We start from the raw sequence: 19,558 nt of genomic DNA on the forward strand, positions 1-19,558 counted from the left end.
ACAGTGTGCCGGTTGCCCTGGGCCACCCCCCCCCCCAGCCTCCCCTGCCCTGGGTCATTCTTGTTTTGCGCGTGGAGTGTGCCTCCCCTCCACCCAGACTCCCCGTGTGGCGTTTGTGGGGAAGGGGTTCACTTTCCCAGAGAAGCAGTCTCCCCCCACCCTCAGCTGCCTCCCCGTGGCAGAGCTGTGTGTGTCTGGCTCCCTCCTCGCTTCCGTTCAAGGTGGGGATGTGCTGGGGCAGAGGGGGCAGGCTGTGTGTGCAGCCACTAGCCCCCAAGCTCAGGCAGAAGTCCGCCACAGGGCGGGGCAGCCTGTCCCATGGACGGGTCCGTGGGCACCTCTGCAGGCCTGCCCATGGGGAAGTCCAGCTATGGGGAACTGTGGACACTTCTCTTCCTCCCTTCTTCAGAAAAGGCAGAGCTGGGCGGCCAGAGGGACAGGCAGGGGAGCCGTCACCCAAACCTGACAAGGTGACCCGAGGGCCTCTCCACCTGACAGCCAGTGGAGGGGCAGGGGCCAGGGCCCTGGCTGGGTGTGTGCACATGTGTGGATTTGTTTTAAGACACCATCTTAAGAACACCCCTCTCTCCCCCAGGGGACGAAGAGTCACTGTTCACCTTGAGGACGAGGAGGCGGCCTTCAGCTCCCAGCCCCAGGGCCCCACACCCAGGCCAGGTCGGCCCTTTGCCCAGGCTGCCCCCCGGCCAGAGCCTGCAGCAGGCCAGAAACCCCAGCCCGGGAAGTCAGCTGCTGTGACCCGTGGCCCTCAATCCCCACCTGCTCAGAACTGAGGCCCACGGCCCCAGCCCGCAGAGGTGAGTGCTCCTGACGCTCCCAGGCAGGACCGCGTGCCTCGTCAGCGCCACAGGCTCTGGACAGGGGCCTGCCATCCTCCAGGGCTCAGAGCCCCCTCGGGCAGCTCCTGTGGCCATCACCCCTTTCCCAAGGAGTGGGGTCACCAGGGGGCTGGGGTCATATCAGGGTGACACAGCAGGAGTCTGGGTTCCAGTGGTCAGCTCCTGGGGGCTCAGCTGCAGGCAGGGCAGGCCCCCTGCTGCCTGGGCAGAGTGGTCCTCAGAGGTGTACTCCTGGTAGGGCAGAGGAAGGGGGAGCAGGCAGCCCAGGGGAGAGTCAAGGGTGATGGGTGAGGGCAGAGCTGGAGGAAGGAGCGTGCAGAGATCTCCAGCAAGTTGAGGGGGAATCCTGGGAGGCCCCGGGAAGCTGGGCTCAGCTGGGCATGCCAGACCCGGCCCTCCCTGCCCTGAGCCGCTGCTGTGGGGCCTCGCACGGGTGGTTTGACCTCTCTGTGTCCTCATCTGTCAAAGTAGGGGGACAGTCACAGGGCGGTTGGTTACTGTGCGAGGTAATGACAGAGGCTGCCAGCTGGGGGAACGGAGGGGGACAGTGGAAAGGCTGGGGGGCGGCCAGAGCCTCCTCTGACACCGCTGGATGGAGCCCGGGTGGGGGCAACAGGCTGAGCTGCCCCAGAGCGGGCTCGATCCAGGGTCTCTGGAAGCGGAGGAGCGGGGGCTGTGTTCCCGGTCCTGACCCCAAAGCCACAGAGGTCACTCTTCAGGGCTTGCTGTGGGGGACCCAGCAGGTGCTCCCTTGCAGGCCGATTTGCCCACCGGAAAGAAAGAGAGAGAGAAACCGAGAATGTTTTTCAAAGGTGTCCTTAGTTCAGACGCTACATAAATTGGTACAACCACAGTCACGCCTGGGTCCTTGCAGCTTGGGGGCCGGGTGCCCCACACTCCTGCAGCCGACGCTGGTCCATCGGTCAGGGGCTGGCGGTGCCTGGGGCGTTGGGTGACTGGTGCTGCCGTCGGGTCCTGGCCTTCTGTCTGGCTGGGGCCTGGGTCCCCGGGCTTCCAGCCTTGCTGCTGGGAGCAGGCGCATCCCTCTGACATCCAGGGCAGGGTCTTCACCCGGGCAGCGCCCGGGCACCCTGTGGGGGCTGAGGGAGGGGGCGCTCAGGGGACTCCTGGAGAATGAGCCGGGTTTGTAAAATGCTGGGCTTGGTCCCAGGGAGGTGGGGAGCGGCCAGCTTGGAACCAGAGCCGGGGAAGGAAGCGGGGAAAGGGAAGGCAGGCTGCAGGGCGAGCGGGAGCAGGGAGCCGCTGCAGAGCCGGAGCCTGGAGCCAGGTCGGGGTGCGGGGCTGGGCTTCCTGGGGTGAGTCTGAGTCTTCGGGGTGACTGTCCTCTTGGAATATGGCTGGCACATGGCGGGGGTGGGGGGTGGGGTGCGGCGCAAACCAGGGCTGCTGCAGAGCTGGAGGGAGGGGCAGGTGATGGTGCTTGGGGCCAAAGTTTCCACCAGCCAAGCCCTGTGCTGGGGGAACCCCCAGCCCCACAACATACCAGGGCTGTGCCCTTCCTACTGCGGTGGGGGACTAGAAGTTGGGGCGACCTGGGCGGCTGGTCTGGGCTGGGGGTGGCCAGTGCCCTTTCTGAGCCCCACGGTGACCGGGATCTGCCCCCAACAACCCTACCCCTTTAGCCGCACTTGTGACTAAATAAGGCGAGGGCTCAGCCTGCAGGCCTGCACAAGGAGGGAGTGCCTCTGTGCCCCCTCCTGGCCCGAGGCCAGCCCAGCACCCCAGGGTGGCCTCAGCTTTCCTACCTCCAAGGTCCAGGCACGTGTCTCCCAGCACTGGGCCGCAGCTTCTCCAGGGCTGGCGCCTGTTCAGGACTGAAGGCAGGGAAGGGTCCCCAAAGGGCCCCCCCCACCAGCAGGAAGATGCCCAGAAAGCTGACTGGCACAGGCCTTACCCCGGCCCCTCTGCCGTCCCCAGCCTGGGAAGCAGGCCTGGAGGAGAGGTGGGGAGCCGGGAGCAGGGCGAGGAAAGTGGAGACCCTCACCCAGGACTTGAAATCCGCTCTGGGGTCCCAGGGATCTGAGGTCTGCAGACAAACACTAAAAACACTCCTCATCCCCAAATGACAACTGCCACATACAGGGGAGCCACCCTCCCAGGCTTCCCTGGGAGGCCCCCTCCTTGCCCTCCCTTCTATAGGCACAGGCCTGACCGCCAGGGCCTGGGGACTGCAGAGGGCTGGTGGGGAGGGAGCGGGGGCAGTGATGGGGGGGGGGGGACAGGCCAGATGTTCTTGGAATGGACACGGGGTGATTGATGTGGACTGGAATTTGAAGGGGGAACATTCCCCACGTGCCTTGGGCTCCGGGTGGGAAGTGGGCTGCTTTTTTCATGGTGTGTGTGGGGGGGTCCTCCCCATCTTGCCAAACTCCTCTGAAAGAGCTGCCTCAGCCCTGCACAATCCCCACACCTGTCCAAGGGCATTAACCCCTGCCTCCCCAGAGGGTCAGGGTTTGAGGCGCCTCCTTTCTAGCTGGGGCCCCTTTGTGGGGGCAGGTGATGGCTGGTTGCTGGCCCTGAGACCCCATCACCCTGCTGCCCCCAGCAGCACCCCCTTGCTGGCAACACCCTCAACCCACAGATGCGCAGGGGGTGGCCGCCCCCTACCCGCAACACTGCCTAATTCCAAAGGGGTGATCCGGTTCCCACCAGTGTGGTGGGGCTGAGTAGGGTTCAGTACTCCTCTTGTTTGTCTTAAGGAACTCGACTTTCACAGCCGGGAGAGGGAGGCTTGCGGTGAACGTTCTCTTAGAGAAAACGAAAGGAGACCCCTGACCCCCACCACCATCATTCCTGTCTCCCCCCGCCCCCCCCCCGCGCCCCCATTCTCTTCCTCTTCCCTAGTGCTTCAACTCTCCCGCGTTATCAAACCAAAATTGGGTTCGCCTTCGTCGAGGGGCCCGAGAAGGCCCGGACGGCGCTCGAGGAGCGCCGGGGACGAGCGGGGACGGCCGCCGGGGGTGCTCCGGGGCCCCCCAAACCGAGCCGGGGACGAGCCTGCCCGCGGCGGTCGCCGGGCCGCGGCTTCGCCTAGGCTCGCAGAGCGGAGCGCGTGGGGCGCAGCGGCGGCGGGGAGCCCGCGGGCCTCCTCGGAGGCAGCCGAGCAGGGAGCCCAGAGCCCCCGGAACGCCAGGGAGCAGCGCCCCGGCGCTCCCCCGCCGCCCCGGGGTGCCTCCCTTCCACCCGACGCGCTGCCGCACGGAAGCGCTGTCAGGGGCCAGGAGGCAAAATCGGGAGAAGCGACGTGCCAGCCCCGCCGGGCGGCGGGCGTCCCAGGGAGCCCCGCGTGCTGCCCTGGAGCCGCCGCCGCCGCCGCGTGCAACCCGCGCCGCGATCCCCGGGGAGGGCGCCCCCGCTCCGCGCGAGTCCCCGGGGCGGCGGATCCGCAGCGGCGCGGTGCTTCCCTGGCTTGGAGCTCAGCCTCGCAAACGAAGCTCTCCATCCCCAGGGTCCCAGACCACCGAGCGGCATCCCCCGCTCCTGCTGACGGCAGGCGTTATTTTATTTTATTTTTTCTGGGCTTATTCAAATTTAAGGTTTCCTCCCTGATCTCTCCCAATACATTCAGCATTTCTCCAAGTAACAGGATTTTTTGTTTGTTTGTTTGTTTTTGGACATTAATTTCTGGGGACCTGAAAACACATAAGCCCCTACTGGCTTTTCCAGGTTTACACTAAGGCCTGGGTCCCCAAACTTACTGAGTGTTTTCTCCCACCCAGGCTCTTCACAGTTTAACATTTCCCCCTCCCATCCCACCCCCACCCCCAGGTTCTACAGAGTTACACAGTGCCAAACCCTATTCAGAAAAATTTAAACATTAACTCCAGGTTCTGGGCTCAGGCTGACTCCCCAGGATGAACCCGGTGTTTTTTTGGCATTAAGGCATCTTTACCAAAGAAGAGGACTCTTTCCCTGTGTCCCCATAATTTTGGTCGACAGGCGCTCCCAAGCTTACTGCCCCTGTCCCGGCTCCCCCTTGCCAAAGCCCTGTTCCCCGCTTCATTAGAGTTCAGGACATAATCTGCTGAGTTCTACAAATGTCTTGGCCCCAAACTGGGTTATCTAAATTTTAGGGAAAGAATCCCAGGTCCCCCCACCCCTGCCACCCCCTCACAACAGACGGAGCAGTTTCCCCAGGACCCTCAGAGTTGGAAGGTTGCTGCCTGTGCCTCACCAAAATTTACGCATTAAACCCAAAGCACAGTGACCCTCTTTTTGAATCATAAACAGTGTGTGCTCTGATTTCCTGAGTTCCACAAAATTGAGAAGATGGTTTCTGGTCCCCAAAACTCAGCGAGCAATTTTTTTGGTGGGTCATAAAGACATAGGGCACTCATTTCTGGGGCTCTCCAAGCTTCCTGCCACTAATCAGGTTCCTTGAAATTTAGACGCTGTTACCCAGGCCCCCCAAACACACACAGCACTTATCTGAGGTGTGCTCAGTTGTGACCGTGGGTCAGGCCGGTCCCCCCAAATCACGTCTCTCTCAGGTCCCCGGGGTCAAACCAAGCACAAAACAAACCCTTGCACAGAGCCTATATCTTGTTTTACCAAGTTCTTTTGAGTGACCCAGTAACCAAATATTCTGAATATTTTCTCCGCCTCATAACATTCTGAATATTAAAAAATTCCCTGGGCCCCACGAGCTGACTGACAAGAATCCGGGTTTCCTAAAATTCAGCACTGATCCCAAATTCCAGACCAACCCAACCGATACTGGACCTTTTCCCGGTGCCCTCTGTTTGGACACACTGGGCTCTCAATATTAGGCATCGCCCTCTCTAAGCTCCCCAAACACATTCAGTGTCACAGAAAGGCACTATTTCTCGGGTCCAGAGCATTTCTCCAGGCACTCACCGAGTCACCCCAAACCCAGTCAACACTTCCTGGGTCTCAGACACTGCCGATCTGCTGTAGACCACCAGGCCCCACCACCTAGGAATTCTTAATCCTTTCCCCCTAAAACTTCGATATTGACCCTCTGTTCTCCTGGGGACTTTGAAAGACTCCTTTGGAGCCCAGATTCAAAAATTATTTTCTGGGGCCTCCGGATTGCGATGCTGCCTGCTAGCCCTCCAAAATAAACTGAGACTTTTTGCCCCTTCTCCACAAAACAACTGAACTTTTTTGAGCACTGATTTATGGGTCCCCTGATTTTATGATCCTTACCCTGAGTCCTAAATTTAGGCAATTTTCCACAGGCCTCCTAAAATGAAATTGCCCAGATACCGAAAAATACCCCCAGGTCCTGGAAATCTCAGGTATCCTAGGCCTGCGTCCTATAAGACTCCTTGCTATTAACCAGGTTCCCTGAAATTTAGATACCAGTCTCTACTGAACATTTCCCATGGATCCCCCACACTTTCGCCAGTGCTTCCTAGGGGGTCCCCAAATGCAGACAGTGCCCAGGAAAATATTTTTTTTTCCTGTTCACCAAAAATAAACTAATCGAAACCCATTTAAAAATTAAAATATTAAAAAGACATTGATTTTCTGCCTTCTCCAAATGTACTGATCACACCCTAGGTTGCCCCAAATTTAGACTGTGTTTCTTGAGTCTCTCAAGGACATTGAGAATTTTTCCAGGAGCCACAATTATGGAAGTGATTTTGCTCGGGCGCTGCAAGCGTCCACTAACCTGAATTTCTAAATCTTGGAAATGATTCTCCACTCTGCTCCACCGCACCTGGATCCCCAAGGCCCACCCACTGTTTTTCTTCCCCGAATTTTAGACCCTTTGCCCTTTTGGAACCTCCCAAGTTCCACACTGAGGATTTTGCTCCGGTCATGGACATCCGCAGACCTACTGCCCTACAAATGGGGCTGCCCCACGAGCCTGCTGACCTACATGCCTGGGTCCTCACAGGGTAGCCTCGGCTCCCCTGTCCCCCGGCTGCACGGAGCGGCCTCCGCGGCCCCCAGACTCGGGTTCTTTTTCTGGAGTCTCGAATTTAGTCATTAATCACAGCTCCTCACCCCGACGCACCCTCCTTTGGGTCCCCACTTCAGGACCTTCGTTCTCTGCCTTGCAAACCAGGCGGCTCCGCACTGCGTTCCCGGCAGTTGGGCATTGCTCCCGGCCCCAGCGCGGTCTCCGCAGCTTCCGCGGCCCCGCACCCCGCGGGCACCGGTTCTGGGCCTCTCTGCGTCTGCTGCGAAGTCCCCGGAGCTCCTTGGATGCGGGAAGTTTCTCTCGTCCTCCTCACACACATTCGGTCGGGCAGCTTGTCCGCCAGGACGTAGGCAGGGCTTCTCCCGCGTCCAGAACGACTGGGCATTGCCCCCAGTTTCCCCCAAATTTGGGCATTGTCCCCGGGTCTTCCAACGGACTGGGCGTTGCCCCCGGACGCTGGGGACTGCCCCGGGGTCTCGCTCACCTTCAGCGCGCCTACCGCCCGCCGCAGATTGCTCGCTCGCTGCCTCGACTCCTCCGCGCCCGCGGACGCAGCCTTCGGCCTCCAGCCTCGCGGTGAGCTCCCCGCCGCCTCGCGTCCGGGCCTGGCTCCCAAACCCACCCGCCGCCGTCCCGCCGTCCCGAGCGGCTGCTGGGGACACCGGCATGGGGCGCGGGAGCCGTGCGGCGGGCCAGCCCCTCGGCCGACCCGCGCGCTGGGTCGAGCCCCGGAGACCCGCGCCGCTTTCCTTTGCTCTGTGCAAAGATCACAACGGGGGTTAAGTGCCTCGGCGACCTCCAAGCGGGGCCGGCAGGGCGCAGGGCAGGAGGGACGCGGAGGAGAGGCGCACCCCCGCTCAGGCGGCGCGGCGCCTCCAGCCGCCCGGGCGCCTCCAGCCGCCCTGCGGAGGACTCGGGTAGGCGCGCGCCGAGCGCGGGAGACGTGATTGATGGCGGAGCGAGGGGGCGAGCCGGCCTCGGGCTTCCGCCGCCGGCAGCCCCTTCCCCTTGGAGAGGCGCGCGTGGTCGCGGCTCCTGGGGCGGGCGGGGCGCGGGGATTCGTGCGTGGTTTTGACTTGGTAAAAAGAAAAAAAAAATCACACCGACTTCTTACATCGTCCAAACCCTCTAGGAGATGGTTTCCCCAGACCCTCAAATGACCGTGGTGGCCCCCGGGGCTGAACCCGAATCTACGCAAGTCCAACGCATAGAGGACGGGGGAACCATTATCCGGATATTTTGGGTGGGCCCCAAAGGCGAGCTGCTTAGACGCACCCCGGTGAGCTCGGCCATTCAGGTAGGATTTGAACGACGTTTCCCGCCCTGCTCGTCTCGCCCCTGGCACACAGGCGCAGCCCGGGCCGGCCCCATGCCTGGCCCAGATTCGGGCCTGGCCCGGCTGGCCCTCTCCACGTTCCGCACCTGGCGTCCGCCGAGGCTCCTCCCCGGTTCCCGTGCGGCACCGGGGGGCGCTCGGGCTCCGGCTGCAGCTCGGGGTGCTGCGCCTGCTCGGGCAGGTGGAGGCTGCGCGCCTCGCCCGCGCCCAGAGACTCCCCACTTCCCCAGCAGGTCCCCGGCGGGACTCGGGGACCCGCCACCTGGGCCCGCACACACAGGGCACCGTCGCCGCCTAGCCCCCCGGTGGGGCGCGGGGATCCGGCCGTCGCTAGGGCATGTGACGCCGCCCACCCTGGTCGTCCCGGGTCCCCCGTGTGCTGTGTCGGGACTCTGGCACCCCGGAACCTCAGACAGGGCCCCCAAACACTTTAGAATAGTGATTCTAGATGTCTTTCGAACTCTGAGGATCCCTGCCCCCACTCCAATCTCGTCCCCGCGCACCCCACAGCCCCCCCCCTCACCGCTGCCCCCCGGGACCCCAAGCCTGGCCCCCCCTTGGCTCGAGTTGCAGAGGCGGTTCGGGGGCGGGGCGAGGACCCCTCGAGCGCCCATTGGCGCGGGCACTCGGCCAGCGGGGCCCGAGCGGGCGCCGAGCCGCGGGTGGCTCGACTATAAGAGCCGGGCGTTGGCGCCCAGAGTTCGCCTGCTCTCCGGCGGAGCTGCGTGAGGCCAGGCAGGCCCCCGGCCCCCCCTTCCGGCCGCCCTCGCCTCCTGGCCCTCGCCCGCCAGCGCCTCCACCCGGCTGGCGGCCCCGCGTCGACGCCGTCCGCTACGCTGCTGACCCCCATCGCGGGCGCCGTCGGCGGGGCCGCGCTCCGCCGGCCTGCGGATTCCCCGCCGCCTCCTCTTCGTCTACCTCAACGCCCGTCCCGCTTCGCCCGAGGAGGCGGTCCCCCCCGCAGGCAGTCCGGCTCGCAGGCCGCCGGCGTTGTCATCCCCCGCGCTCCCCCCCGGCCCTCCCCCGGCGCGCAGCCCGGCCGCTCCCCCTCCTCGCTGCGTCCCGAGCGGCCCGGGCGCCGCCACCGCCACCCCCCCCCCGAGGCCCGGGCTCGCGACGGCCGAGGGCTCCGTCGGCCCAAGCCGAGCTGGGCGCCCGCGGCCCGGGTGACGCCTCCGCTCCGCCCCCCTCAGCACCTTCCCCGGCCCCCGACGTTGCGCCCTTTCCTCGGCTTCTCTGCGCTCCCCGGCCCCTCTCCGGCCTCTGGTCCCGGCCCCCAGTCTTCTTCCGCAGCCTTCCCTTCGCTCCCTCCCGTCCCCCCCAGCTCCTTGCCTCCAACTCCCTCCCCTTCCACGCCCGCCCTCTCGCCTTCGCCGTCCCAAAGTGGATTAATTATACGCTTTCTCTTTCTCTCTCCGCTGCACTCTCCCGCTGTGAGCCTGCCCGCCTCTCGCTGTCCTCTCTCCCTCTCGCCCTCTCTTCGGCCCCCCCTTTTCACGTTCACCCTGTCTCTCTCACTATCTCTGCCCCTCTCTGTCCTTGATACAACAGCTGACCTCATTTCCCGATACCCTTTCCCCCCCTAAAAGTACAACATCTGGCCCGCCCCGGCCCGCAGACAGCCCGTCCTCCCTAAAGAATCAGACGAAATTTCCCCCCCCCCAAAACAAGCCATCCCCCCGTTCTGCCCCGTCGCACATTCGGCCCCCGCGACTCGGTCAGAGCGGCGCTGGCAGAGGAGTGCCCGGCAGGAGGGCCTTCGCCCGCTGTTCGGTTTGCAATACGCAGCAGGAAGGTGGGCGGCTCCGGTGCCGGCTTCCAGGTAAGCGGCGTGCGGGCCGGGCCCGGCGGGGCGGCGGGGCCCGGGCAGACGGGGCTGGAGTGCTGGCGGTGGCGTCCCCCGGGGCGAACCCCGCGCCCTCCCTCGCGCCGCGGAGGAAGGGGCGAGGGGTGGGGGGCGGGGGAGGGACTTGGGGAGCGCCGGGGGAGGTGTGAGCTCTGTGCACGCCGACTTCCTGGTCGCCTTGCGGGTGCAGGGGGCTGTTACTGAAAGTTTGTGATTTGTGCCGTGCGGGGGCAAAGGCGGGCGTGGGCGGGGGCTGGGGGGGGGCGGCGGCCGTGTAATGAGAAGGGGCGCAAATCTCAGAAACCCACCCTGGTATGTTGACTCGCTGCCAGCAAGACCGAGAGAGGAAAACTGGGTGGGCGGGGCCAGGATGGAGCGAGGGGGGCCGAGTTGGCGAGAGAGTCCCGCCAGACGCCACATTCCCTCCGCGCCCCCCCCACCGCCTCCCTCTCCCGGTCCCCGACATTTCCAACCAGGAATCTGGGTGGAGGGGGGCTGGTCCAGAGCTCAGAGGGGCCCGGAATGGACCGTCCGGAGAGGGTAACTGCCCCTGCCCCCGTGGGCAGATGGAAGTTTCCATACAAGGAGGTGGAAAGCAGCCCCCTCCGGAACCCCCCCCCCCATTTCCTTGTGCCGAGATGGGCTGGGGGTGCGGGAGGAGCCCCCCTCCCCCGCCCTGGTACTTTGCTAAGAGACGCTAGGGCTAGCGGTTGGGGGTGCAGGAGAGGAGGGGCTGGCTGGGAGGACGGAGGGGGCGGGAGCGAAGGGGGCGGGGGGAGTGGTCAGCTGGGAGCGGGGTGGGGGCAGGGTGGAGCCCGGGCTGGGAGGAGCCGGCCCAGACATAAAAGCTGAGGCACTGACCAGCCTGCAAACTGGACATTAGCTTCTCCTCGGAGGCAGCCTTCCAGACTCCTCCTCCTCCTCCTCCTCCTCATCCTCCTTCAGCCCCAGCGAGCCTCCTGTCCAGCTGCAGGTAACCGCGGCTCTGGAGCCAGGACCCCGCTGCGCTGCGGCTCCCGCCCGCCGCAGCCCGCTTGGCTCCTGCCCGCCGCCCCTCACTCAGCCCCCCACCCCTCCTCTCTGCCTCTGCCCCCCACCCCTCCTCTGCCCACTGGCTCACCTGGCCTGCGTGGCTGCCTGCCTCCTGTCCAGTCTCGGCTCTCCGCTGGTGTCCTGGACTGGACCCCACACCAAGTGGCTGGGCTTGCAGAAAGATGGAGTTGCCGCTCGGACAGCAGGAATTCCTAGCTGGCCAAATTTGTTTTCAGAATTTGGAGGGGGCGGCCGTGGGGCAGCGGGGAAGGAGGCTGGGGTTTCATCCAGCGAGGGGTGGTGGGCGAGGCGGCCGTTTAGATCTTCCGTGGAGCTGGCCCCTGCTCGTCAGGAGCTTAAGCGCGACTGAGTTTCCTCCTCAGTCCTCTCATTTCCTACACGATTTATTGCACCAAAATTCCAACAGGCAACAACCTTGCTCCAGGCTGGGAAGTCGTGTGCGGCTCAGCGCCTGTGTGTTCACTGGGTGCAGTGTCTGGGACGGACACATGTGGGCAGCCCACCCGGGCCCTTGCTTGAGTAGCCCAGGGTGCCACGGCTGAGGGGCGCCGGGCCGTGGCTGTCCTCCCAGAAGGGGCTTGGAGCTGGGCCTGCCGAGGACAGGCTGGGAATGCCTGCATGGGGGGCTTCCACCTTTTGCAGAGGCGGAAGTGGCTGCTGTGTCTAAAGGGAAGCCAAGATCCTTCCCCTTTACGGGGCCTATTTACCCCAGTCTTCAGCCTCGCAGCCTTGAGAGGGGGTGTGTCCTGAGGTGCATCTCTTCCCCCTGATCGGCCCTGAGGGAACCTGGTGTCTGGTCCCCCCACCCCCCACCGCCCCGGGGTGGGGTGGGGCCTGACCTGCTCTCTTCAGCTCTCCGATTGGGGTTTGGCATCCCAAGAGGGGAGCGGCTCTGGTGTTCCTGGAAGGACTTTGAGGCCCTTGGCCATTGGGAGTGCGATGCAAGGCCTGGAAAGAACGCTTTTGGTTTTCATGTGTGTTTTGGGGACCCCAGGGAAGACTGGGGTCCAGGGACTAAGAGACACCGGAGAACGAGGCTCCCGGGAGCATGGCTGGCACCCCGTGCCAACCACCAGACCCTTGACCTTTGCTCACCGGCAGGCCGAGAAGTTGGGAAAGGCCGTCTGGGAGGGAGAGGCGTGGGGCCGGGACCCCCCGCCGTCGCGTTGGGAGGGAGGCTGGTCCTCCTGGCGCCCTTGCCCGGCTGGGCCTCTGGGGTGCACATGTTCTGTGCTGGGGTGGGGCCCTCTGCCATCTTGGCTGGCTCAGGGAGGCTCAAGAAGTGGCCACTGCCTTGTGCTGGCCCCGCCCCCATGACTTCATAGGATGGAGGCCAGGTCCAGTGTCCAGCACTGGCCCTTGCCGCTCTGGGTGTGGCCAAGCCTCGGCAATAATACGAGGGGGACAGTGATCCCCACGTGAAGGTACTGACCAGCACTTGGGGCCCATCAGAGAGGCTCCGCCCCCAGCCCTTCCCTCCTCGTGGGGTGATTTCTGCATCCCACCAGCCTCAACAGAGAAAGCTCTTGTTGTTCCTGTAATTAAAGCAATTAAGATTAAGGAGAAAGCCAGGCTTTAAGTCTGCAACGGGGCTTGGACTTAGAAGGTGGCTGGGCTTAGGGTCCCAAAGGGAGCAGCCGGCACGTCCTGGCTGAGCCATCCGGGGGCCTGCCGGAGGGCGGGCCGGCCCTGGGCGGGGTGGTGGGCTCACGCCTCTGTCTCTCCCGCAGACATCAATGGGGATCACAGCAGGAAAGTCGATGCTGGCGCTTCTTGCCTTCTTGGCCTTCGCCTCGTGCTGCTATGCTGCTTACCGCCCCAGCGAGACTCTGTGCGGCGGGGAGCTGGTGGACACCCTCCAGTTTGTCTGTGGGGACCGCGGCTTCTACTTCAGTGAGTAGCTCCCTCGGGCCAGGGGAGGGGTGGGCGCAGCCGGCCCTGCGTAGATGCTGGGGTCCTCCTCACAGTCCTCAGTCGCCTCTGCAGGCCCTCCAGCCTCCCTGGCTCGGGGGGCTGGACCCAGGCTTCTAGCCACACGACTCACAGTCAAGGGAGAATGGACAGGTGTGTCCACAAGTGGCCAGACCTGGAGCCGCAAGTGCGGGGGGGGGGGGTGTGGAGGTGGCTGAAGGCCCAGTTCCGGTGTGGCGGGGGGCGCAGACAACCCTTCCCCTCCTGCTTCTCCCTGACCTGCCCGCGGGCAGCTGTGGGCACTGGCTTCCTGCACCTTTTCTCCACCTCTTGGCGATGGGCACGTATCTGTGGACTCTTAGATTTGAGATGGAATCAAATGGGTTGAATGCCGTTAAGAATAAAAGCACTTGTCACTGGGGGTGTGAGTGTGCGTGCTGGGGGGTGCGTGGCTCCATCCACGAGGGGGGCCCGCTGCCCTGGTGGGAGGCAGAGGGCTCGGGGCCTGGGCGGGACCCACACTTGCGGGCGGCTCGTGGTGCAGCCGCCTGCCCGCTGGCCTAAGTGTCTTGGCTGGTTCTCATGGTTTCGGACCGGGGACGCCTGGCTGGGCACACGGACCCCTCTGCCCCCCTCCGCCCTGCAGCCCCGTGCAGCAGGGCGTGTCCCCGATGGAAGGGACCTCTCCTTCAGCGTGGGCTCTTGCCCTCACTCCCCGTAGTCTGGGCCTCCGGTTCTTTACTGTCAGGAGAGTTGGGAGAGTGTCCACATGGTTTCCAGGGGAAATGGGGAGCAGGGGCAGCCTGGCCCTCAGGGTGGGGCACGTGCGCTCCCTGGGCTCAGCCAGATGCCTCTTCGGGCCGCGGGGGTTGGGGCGGGGCACTGCTGGGACAGCCGGGCGAGGGCCGTGAGGCTCGAACCCGGCCCACCACGCCCACGAGACACCTTCCTCCACAGCCTTTACTTACCCACCCTCTGAAATGGGCCGGAAACGCCCGTCTTGGCATGCCAGCGCTTCGCTCTGAAAACCACACCCTCTTCTCTGCGCTTCCGAGGCCCCTGCTTGCCCTGGCTTCTCCCGTGGCCTCTCTCTCTGCCACCCTTGGGGGCAGGAAGTGGCACCGCAGCGCCTAGTGCTGGCCGGCCCTGGCACCAGGCTTGCCTCCCTGACGGGTGGGCTGGGCTGAGCCCCCAGCCCTTTTGACCCTGCAGCCGGACCCCTTACTGGGGGCTCCCTTCCCGCCCCCCCCTCCACGGACGGCGGAAGGAAGGCGGGGACTTCGCGTGGCCGAGTCTGGAGCCCGCGGTGGGGGGAGGGGAGGGCGGGAAGAAAGGAGGGCGTGGTCTGTGCAGCTCCTCACTCCTCTCCTCCCGTCTTCTCCTTCTTCCTCCCATTCCTGCCGGTCTCAGCGGTGGCGTCTCTAGGGCCACGGGCACCTAGGCTCCTGGTTGGCTCAGGGGCGGCACCTGGGTCCCAGCTGGCCTTTGGGCCGGGACCCCGGGGTCCCGGGACTCGGGGCCGGGGCCCACCTGACGTTCGAGGAGGAGGCGCAGGACGCCAGGGGCTGGCTCTGGTCACTCACGCTCACTGTCCCCTCTGTCCTTTCTGGGCCCGCCTCTCGCTTCCTTCCTCCACTCCAGGCTGCGGCTGGCTGTGCCTGCAGGGCCACCGGGTGTCCCGTCCCAAGGGTGGGGGCGGGGGGCTGGCCGAGGACCCCCGCCTCTGCCAGGTGCGGGCACTGACCTGTCCTGCCCTTCCTCCCTGGGGGACCACCAGGCCGACCATCCAGCCGCATAAACCGACGCAGCCGTGGCATCGTGGAAGAGTGTTGCTTCCGAAGCTGCGACCTGGCCCTGCTGGAGACTTACTGTGCCGCCCCCGCCAAGTCCGAGAGGGATGTGTCTGCCTCTACGACCGTGCTTCCGGTAAGACAGCCCCCCAGCTCCAGCCCAGCCCCGGGGGGAACCCTCCCCTCTCTCCCTCTGCAGCCCCGCGGGGCTGTCCCCTTGGAGCCAGGGGACCAGGGCACAGCCAGCTGCTGCGCTGAGAGAGCAGCCAGGGAGTCCTTTACACTCTGCCCACTGGGGGCGCTGGCCAGCAGCGCTGGCGGGCACTGGCCTGTCACACCTGCCATCACACCTGGGGCACCCGGGGCAGCTCAGGCGTTGCCCCGCCGTGTTCCCTGGGGCCTGGGCAGCCCCTGACTCACTCTTCCTCTCCCAGGACGACTTCACAGCATACCCCGTGGGCAAGTTCTTCCAATCTGACACCTGGAAGCAGTCCACCCAGCGCCTGCGCAGGGGCCTGCCCGCTTTCCTGCGAGCACGCCGGGGTCGCACGCTCGCCAAGGAGCTGGAGGCGCTCAGAGAGGCCAAGAGTCACCGTCCGCTGATCGCCCTGCCTACCCAGGACCCTGCCACCCACGGGGGCGCCTCTTCCGAGGCATCCAGCGATTAGAAGTGAGCCAAAGTGTCGTAATTCTGCCAAGTGACACCATCTACCTCGCGCCGTCCTCCTGACCGGGACTGCCCCACTAGGTCTCTCTCTGAAATCCCTGTACCGTCCTGTCTGCGGGCTCCCCTGACCCAGCCTCTGTGCCCCAACCTCCCCACGTCAGGCAAGTCCCCCTCGGCCCCCTCCATCTGGCCGAGGGGATCAGAACAACATCTCTAAAAATGTACAAAACCAATTGGCTTTAAATATCCCCCCAAATTATCACCCCCCAAATTACCCCCAAATTATACAACCAAAATTGCAATCATAAACCCCTCAATCAGCCCCCTTGAAATGAATTGGCTTTTTAGCAACACCAGAAAAGCAAACTAGCTTTCCAAAAACTTCTTAAAAAAAAAAAAAATCAATTGGCTGAAAAAAATACTAAAAATAAATTGGCTTAAAAACAATTGGCAAAATAAAAGAATTCGGCCCCCCCCCCCTTCCTTCTCATTCCCTTTGGATCTGGACTTAAATTGGCTTTGATCTAATCATCTAAGAGAAAGGAAGGGACCAAATTTCCAGGTAGGCTTGTCCCTGCTGGCCAGCCATCTCCGCCCCCCTCGCCAGGCCCTCCCCGGGCACTGGCAGTGTGACACCAAAGACCCCAACCCGCTCCTCCTGCAAGCTTCCATCACTGGGACCCTACAGAGCAGTGAGGGGACGCTGTGAGACCAGAGGAGGGGAGCGCGGAGCAGAAACACCGAATCACGCAGGTAAAATCAAATTGGCAAAACACCCCCAACACTCCAAAATCTGACATCACAATCCGTACCTTGGAAAGCACATGCAACCCTGCACACACACACATCCACGCACACACGCAGCCGCACACACACAGCCACACACCCACACACGCACATCCATGCACACACACCCACATAGCCTCACATGCATCCATGCACACGCACACACACACATCCACGCACACACACATCCACATAGCCTCACATGCATCCATGCACACGCACACACACACACATCCACGCACACACACACATCCACATAGCCTCACATGCATCCATGCACACGCACACACACACACATCCACGCACACACACATCCACATAGCCTCACATGCATCCATGCACACGCGCACACACACACATCCACGCACACACACACATCCATGCACACACACCCACCCACAGCCTCACATGCATCCATGCACGCACACACACACACACACCCATGCACAAACACCCACATAGCCTCACATGCATCCATGCACGCGCACACACACACATCCACGCACACACATCCATGCACACACACACACCCACAGCCTCACATGCATCCATGCACACGCACACACACACACACATCCACGCACACACACATCCATGCGCGCACACGCACCCACATAGCCTCACATGCATCCATGCACGCACACCCACACACACACCCATGCACAAACACCCACATAGCCTCACATGCATCCATGCACGCGCACACACCCACACACACACATATCCACGCACACACACCCACATAGCCTCACATGCATCCATGCACACGCACACACACATCCACGCACACACACATCCATGCACACACCCACATAGCCTCACATGCATCCATGCACGCACGCCCACACACACATCCACGCACACACACACACCCACATAGCCTCACATGCATCCATGCACGCACACACACACACACACACACACACACACTCTCTAGGGACACCTGTGTCCAGCCTTGTGCAGCTGAGACCGAATTCCATCCCAAATTATTCTCTGAGCTGCCCCGCGATGAGGTTTTCCTGTTCCGTGCTCCCCTCTGGTCCCCTGGGACGCGCCATGGTGGGAAGGTGTGTCTCGGGCTCAGGCAGGTGGTTCCATCTTTCCGAGGAGAGGATGATCCCCACCTCTTCTCGGCACCTGTCCTGACCCCACAGCCCACAGAGTGTAAGTCCTGGGTGCCCCCAGACCCCAGGGGCATCCACGCACCGATCATCGTGCAGCGTGAGGAACGGTTTGGCCAGGCAGGAGATGGCTGCAGCTGAGCGAGACGAGCCCTACCACGTGGCCTGACCCCCTGGGTGTGCTCCTGCAAGATCTGGGGAGCCCTCTCCCCCGAGCACACCTAGGGATCATCTTTGCCAGCCTCCTGGGGAAGCCTCTCAGAAATGAGGGGCCCCCCCCGGAGGCTGGCAAAGGTGACGGGGAGTGTGGGAAGTCTGGAGGATGGCGGGGTGGGTGGGGGGCAGTGGGGGCTGGGTGGGGGGACATTCCGAGGCAGGAAGTGGTCCAGCAAGATTTCGGAGAGAAACGTTCGGGGGGAAGGAACGGCGAGGCACTTGCAGAGTTACAGACGGGAATCAGAACCCAAATTGACGCCAATTGATCTATCTCCCCTCTTTAATTACTCCTGGGGCATCTTTCCTTTTTTTTTTTTTACCCCTCCTTAGCTTTTTGCGCGCTCTTTTATCAGTTTGCTCCCACCCCACGTAACAGGGGGGCAGTGACCAAGGACGAGGAACACACAGTCACCACCGTCACCGCGGCCCTGCCGCCATCCTGCCCTCCGCCATTTATCGCCCTGTTTTTGATTTTTTTTTTTAATCTGTCCCTGTCGCTTGGGTTGAGTGGAGAGTGGAGCCTCTGTGGGGGTGTCCGCCACTGTGCCCCCCAGAGAAGTCAGGGGAATGGAGACGGCCGCTGCCCGGCCTGGCCCCCGGGGGACGGTGGCTGGTCCCCCGGGGGTTCTGAGGGGCGGAGGAGGGGGCGGGGAGGCGTCTCTCCAGGTGTCAGGAAGGTGCTCGGTGGTCACCAAGGTGGGGCCCCTGGCCTGCCCAGCGGGCCAGGGGGGAAGGGGCTACAGATGTGTGAGCGAAGGGCTCCAGCAGGCGGGAGCAGGTGGCCGCCTTCCGAGCACTTGGGGAGGCTCCCCCCGTACCCCTCGGGGACAGCTTGCCCGCCTCCTCAGCGCCCCGTCTTGCCCCCAGGAAGCTCAGAGCTCCGCGGGGCTTCCTGGCGTCCAGGCGGGGTGAGGTTGGGTGGTAGGAGAGGCCGGGAGAGCCGGGCCCTGCAGAGCAGAAGAGCTGCGCAGTTTTTGAGCGCTGGGTCGCTTGGGCCCCGAGGCCCTCGGGTCTGGTGACACGACGCGGCCACCACTTTCGGCACCTCGGGCTGTGGCAGGGACCCGGGCGGCTGGGGGCTTACCTCACCCCCGCCTCTGCCCCCAGTGCAGTCCCCCTGCACAGCAGCCCGGCTAGTGAGCTAGAGGCCCGACACCTCGGGGCCCCGGTGACGGGGCTGGCACGGCCCAGGGGGCGGCTGTGCCAGTCCACCCCAGACACAGCGGGCAGCTCTCCGTGGGTCAGCTCCATCCCGACCCGGGGCCCCTTCCGACCTCCGCGCCCAGCTCGTGGCCCTCCATCCTGTCTCTTCCCCAAGTCCCCCAGCTGTCTTCAGCGGGACCCCCCTCTCGGGTCTCTGAGCCATCACGCGAGGACCCCCACGCGCAGAACACCTAGAATCATCGTGCCCGCCGCCCCATCCACCGCGCGGCTGTGTTCTCCTCCTCTCGCCCGTAACCTGCTGTTTCTGGCAGAATCCACAGCCTGGGTTTTGTCTTTAACCTTTATCGCTCGCAATCCCAATAAAGCATTTAAAATTATTTTTTCTGAGTCCTCTGCTCTTTCGTTGGGGTACCTGGTCGGGGGAGGGAGGGGAAGTCTTAGTCCTGGGAAGAGGGTGGGATAGGAAGAGGGGGCAGGGAGACCCTCGGGGGCACCTCTCTGGGCCCTCACAGCGATGGGGTGTAGGGAGAACCACCAGACGGCCTGCTGCCCTTGGCAGTTGGGAGGGGGCTCCAGGGCCATCTCAAGGCCCAGATCCTCAGAGTTCAGGGGTGGGCAGGGTCCTGGGGGCTTCTGCAGGAGCCCACTAATGAGGAGCAAAGAGTCTTCACTGTCGGTCAACCCCAGGGAACTCTCCCAACCTCGGGGGACAGGGTGTAGGGGGTCAGCCAGGCTCTGAAAGCTTCTGGACACTGTTGCCATTGCCAGAGATGGAGGCCCAGGGCTGCTCACATCTGGAGACTCTCATCACCTGTGTGCCCACCTGCATGAGCAGACGGGAGCCCCTGCCCCCGGACAGAAGCCCTTCCCCGCTTGGCCCTGCACCAGCACCCAGAC

General features: G+C 63.6%; 2 protein-coding genes across 11 annotated transcripts; one reads left to right on the plus strand and one right to left on the minus strand.

Annotated features, from left to right (window-relative positions):
* Positions 1-595: 595 nt before the first annotated feature.
* Positions 596-19,038, plus strand: IGF2 (insulin like growth factor 2). Of its 6 annotated transcripts, none has more exons than XM_069565766.1 (5): positions 596-815; positions 7,904-8,068; positions 12,737-12,899; positions 14,695-14,843; positions 15,142-19,038. In XM_069565766.1, the coding sequence occupies exons 2-5, from the start codon at positions 7,907-7,909 to the stop codon at positions 15,373-15,375; spliced, it is 708 nt and encodes a 235-aa protein (XP_069421867.1). In that variant the 5' UTR covers positions 596-815; positions 7,904-7,906; the 3' UTR covers positions 15,376-19,038. The 6 variants fall into 6 exon arrangements, with proteins under 6 accessions (XP_069421867.1, XP_069421870.1, XP_069421871.1 ...); XM_069565770.1 differs by lacking the exon at positions 596-815 and adding an exon at positions 2,080-2,173; XM_069565765.1 differs by lacking the exon at positions 596-815 and adding an exon at positions 6,472-7,347.
* On the minus strand, positions 1,565-7,675 carry LOC138426842 (collagen alpha-1(III) chain-like). Of its 5 annotated transcripts, none has more exons than XM_069565763.1 (3): positions 7,256-7,531; positions 2,624-2,692; positions 1,565-1,957 (listed from the first exon to the last, which is right to left on the minus strand). In XM_069565763.1, the coding sequence occupies exons 1-3, from the start codon at positions 7,437-7,439 to the stop codon at positions 1,566-1,568; spliced, it is 645 nt and encodes a 214-aa protein (XP_069421864.1). In that variant the 5' UTR covers positions 7,440-7,531; the 3' UTR covers position 1,565. The 5 variants fall into 5 exon arrangements, 4 of the variants coding, with proteins under 4 accessions (XP_069421864.1, XP_069421862.1, XP_069421861.1 ...); XR_011251789.1 differs by lacking the exon at positions 7,256-7,531 and adding an exon at positions 6,855-7,109 and having other exon boundaries at positions 1,658-1,957; XM_069565761.1 differs by having other exon boundaries at positions 1,658-1,957; positions 6,865-7,665.
* Positions 19,039-19,558: the final 520 nt, after the last annotated feature.

Source organism: Ovis canadensis, chromosome 21 (assembly GCF_042477335.2).
Source record: "Ovis canadensis isolate MfBH-ARS-UI-01 breed Bighorn chromosome 21, ARS-UI_OviCan_v2, whole genome shotgun sequence".
NCBI classification, from domain to species: domain Eukaryota; kingdom Metazoa; phylum Chordata; class Mammalia; order Artiodactyla; family Bovidae; genus Ovis; species Ovis canadensis.

Bases quoted from the DNA above. Each gene is read 5' to 3' on its own strand.
- LOC138426842 (XM_069565760.1), bottom strand. From the start codon at position 7,439: ATGCCGGTGTCCCCAGCAGCCGCTCGGGACGGCGGGACGGCGGCGGGT. The intron at 2,693-6,864 runs GTGCGTCGGGGT...CCCTGCCTTCAG, and splicing joins AAGTGGGGACCCAAAGGAGG to TCCTGAACAGGCGCCAGCCC. The intron at 2,273-2,623 runs GTAGGAAAGCTG...CCCTCCCTCCAG, and splicing joins CACGTGCCTGGACCTTGGAG to CTCTGCAGCAGCCCTGGTTT.
- IGF2 (XM_069565766.1), top strand. From the start codon at position 7,907: ATGGTTTCCCCAGACCCTCAAATGACCGTGGTGGCCCCCGGGGCTGAA. The intron at 12,900-14,694 runs GTGAGTAGCTCC...GGGGACCACCAG, and splicing joins GGACCGCGGCTTCTACTTCA to GCCGACCATCCAGCCGCATA. The intron at 14,844-15,141 runs GTAAGACAGCCC...TTCCTCTCCCAG, and splicing joins CCTCTACGACCGTGCTTCCG to GACGACTTCACAGCATACCC.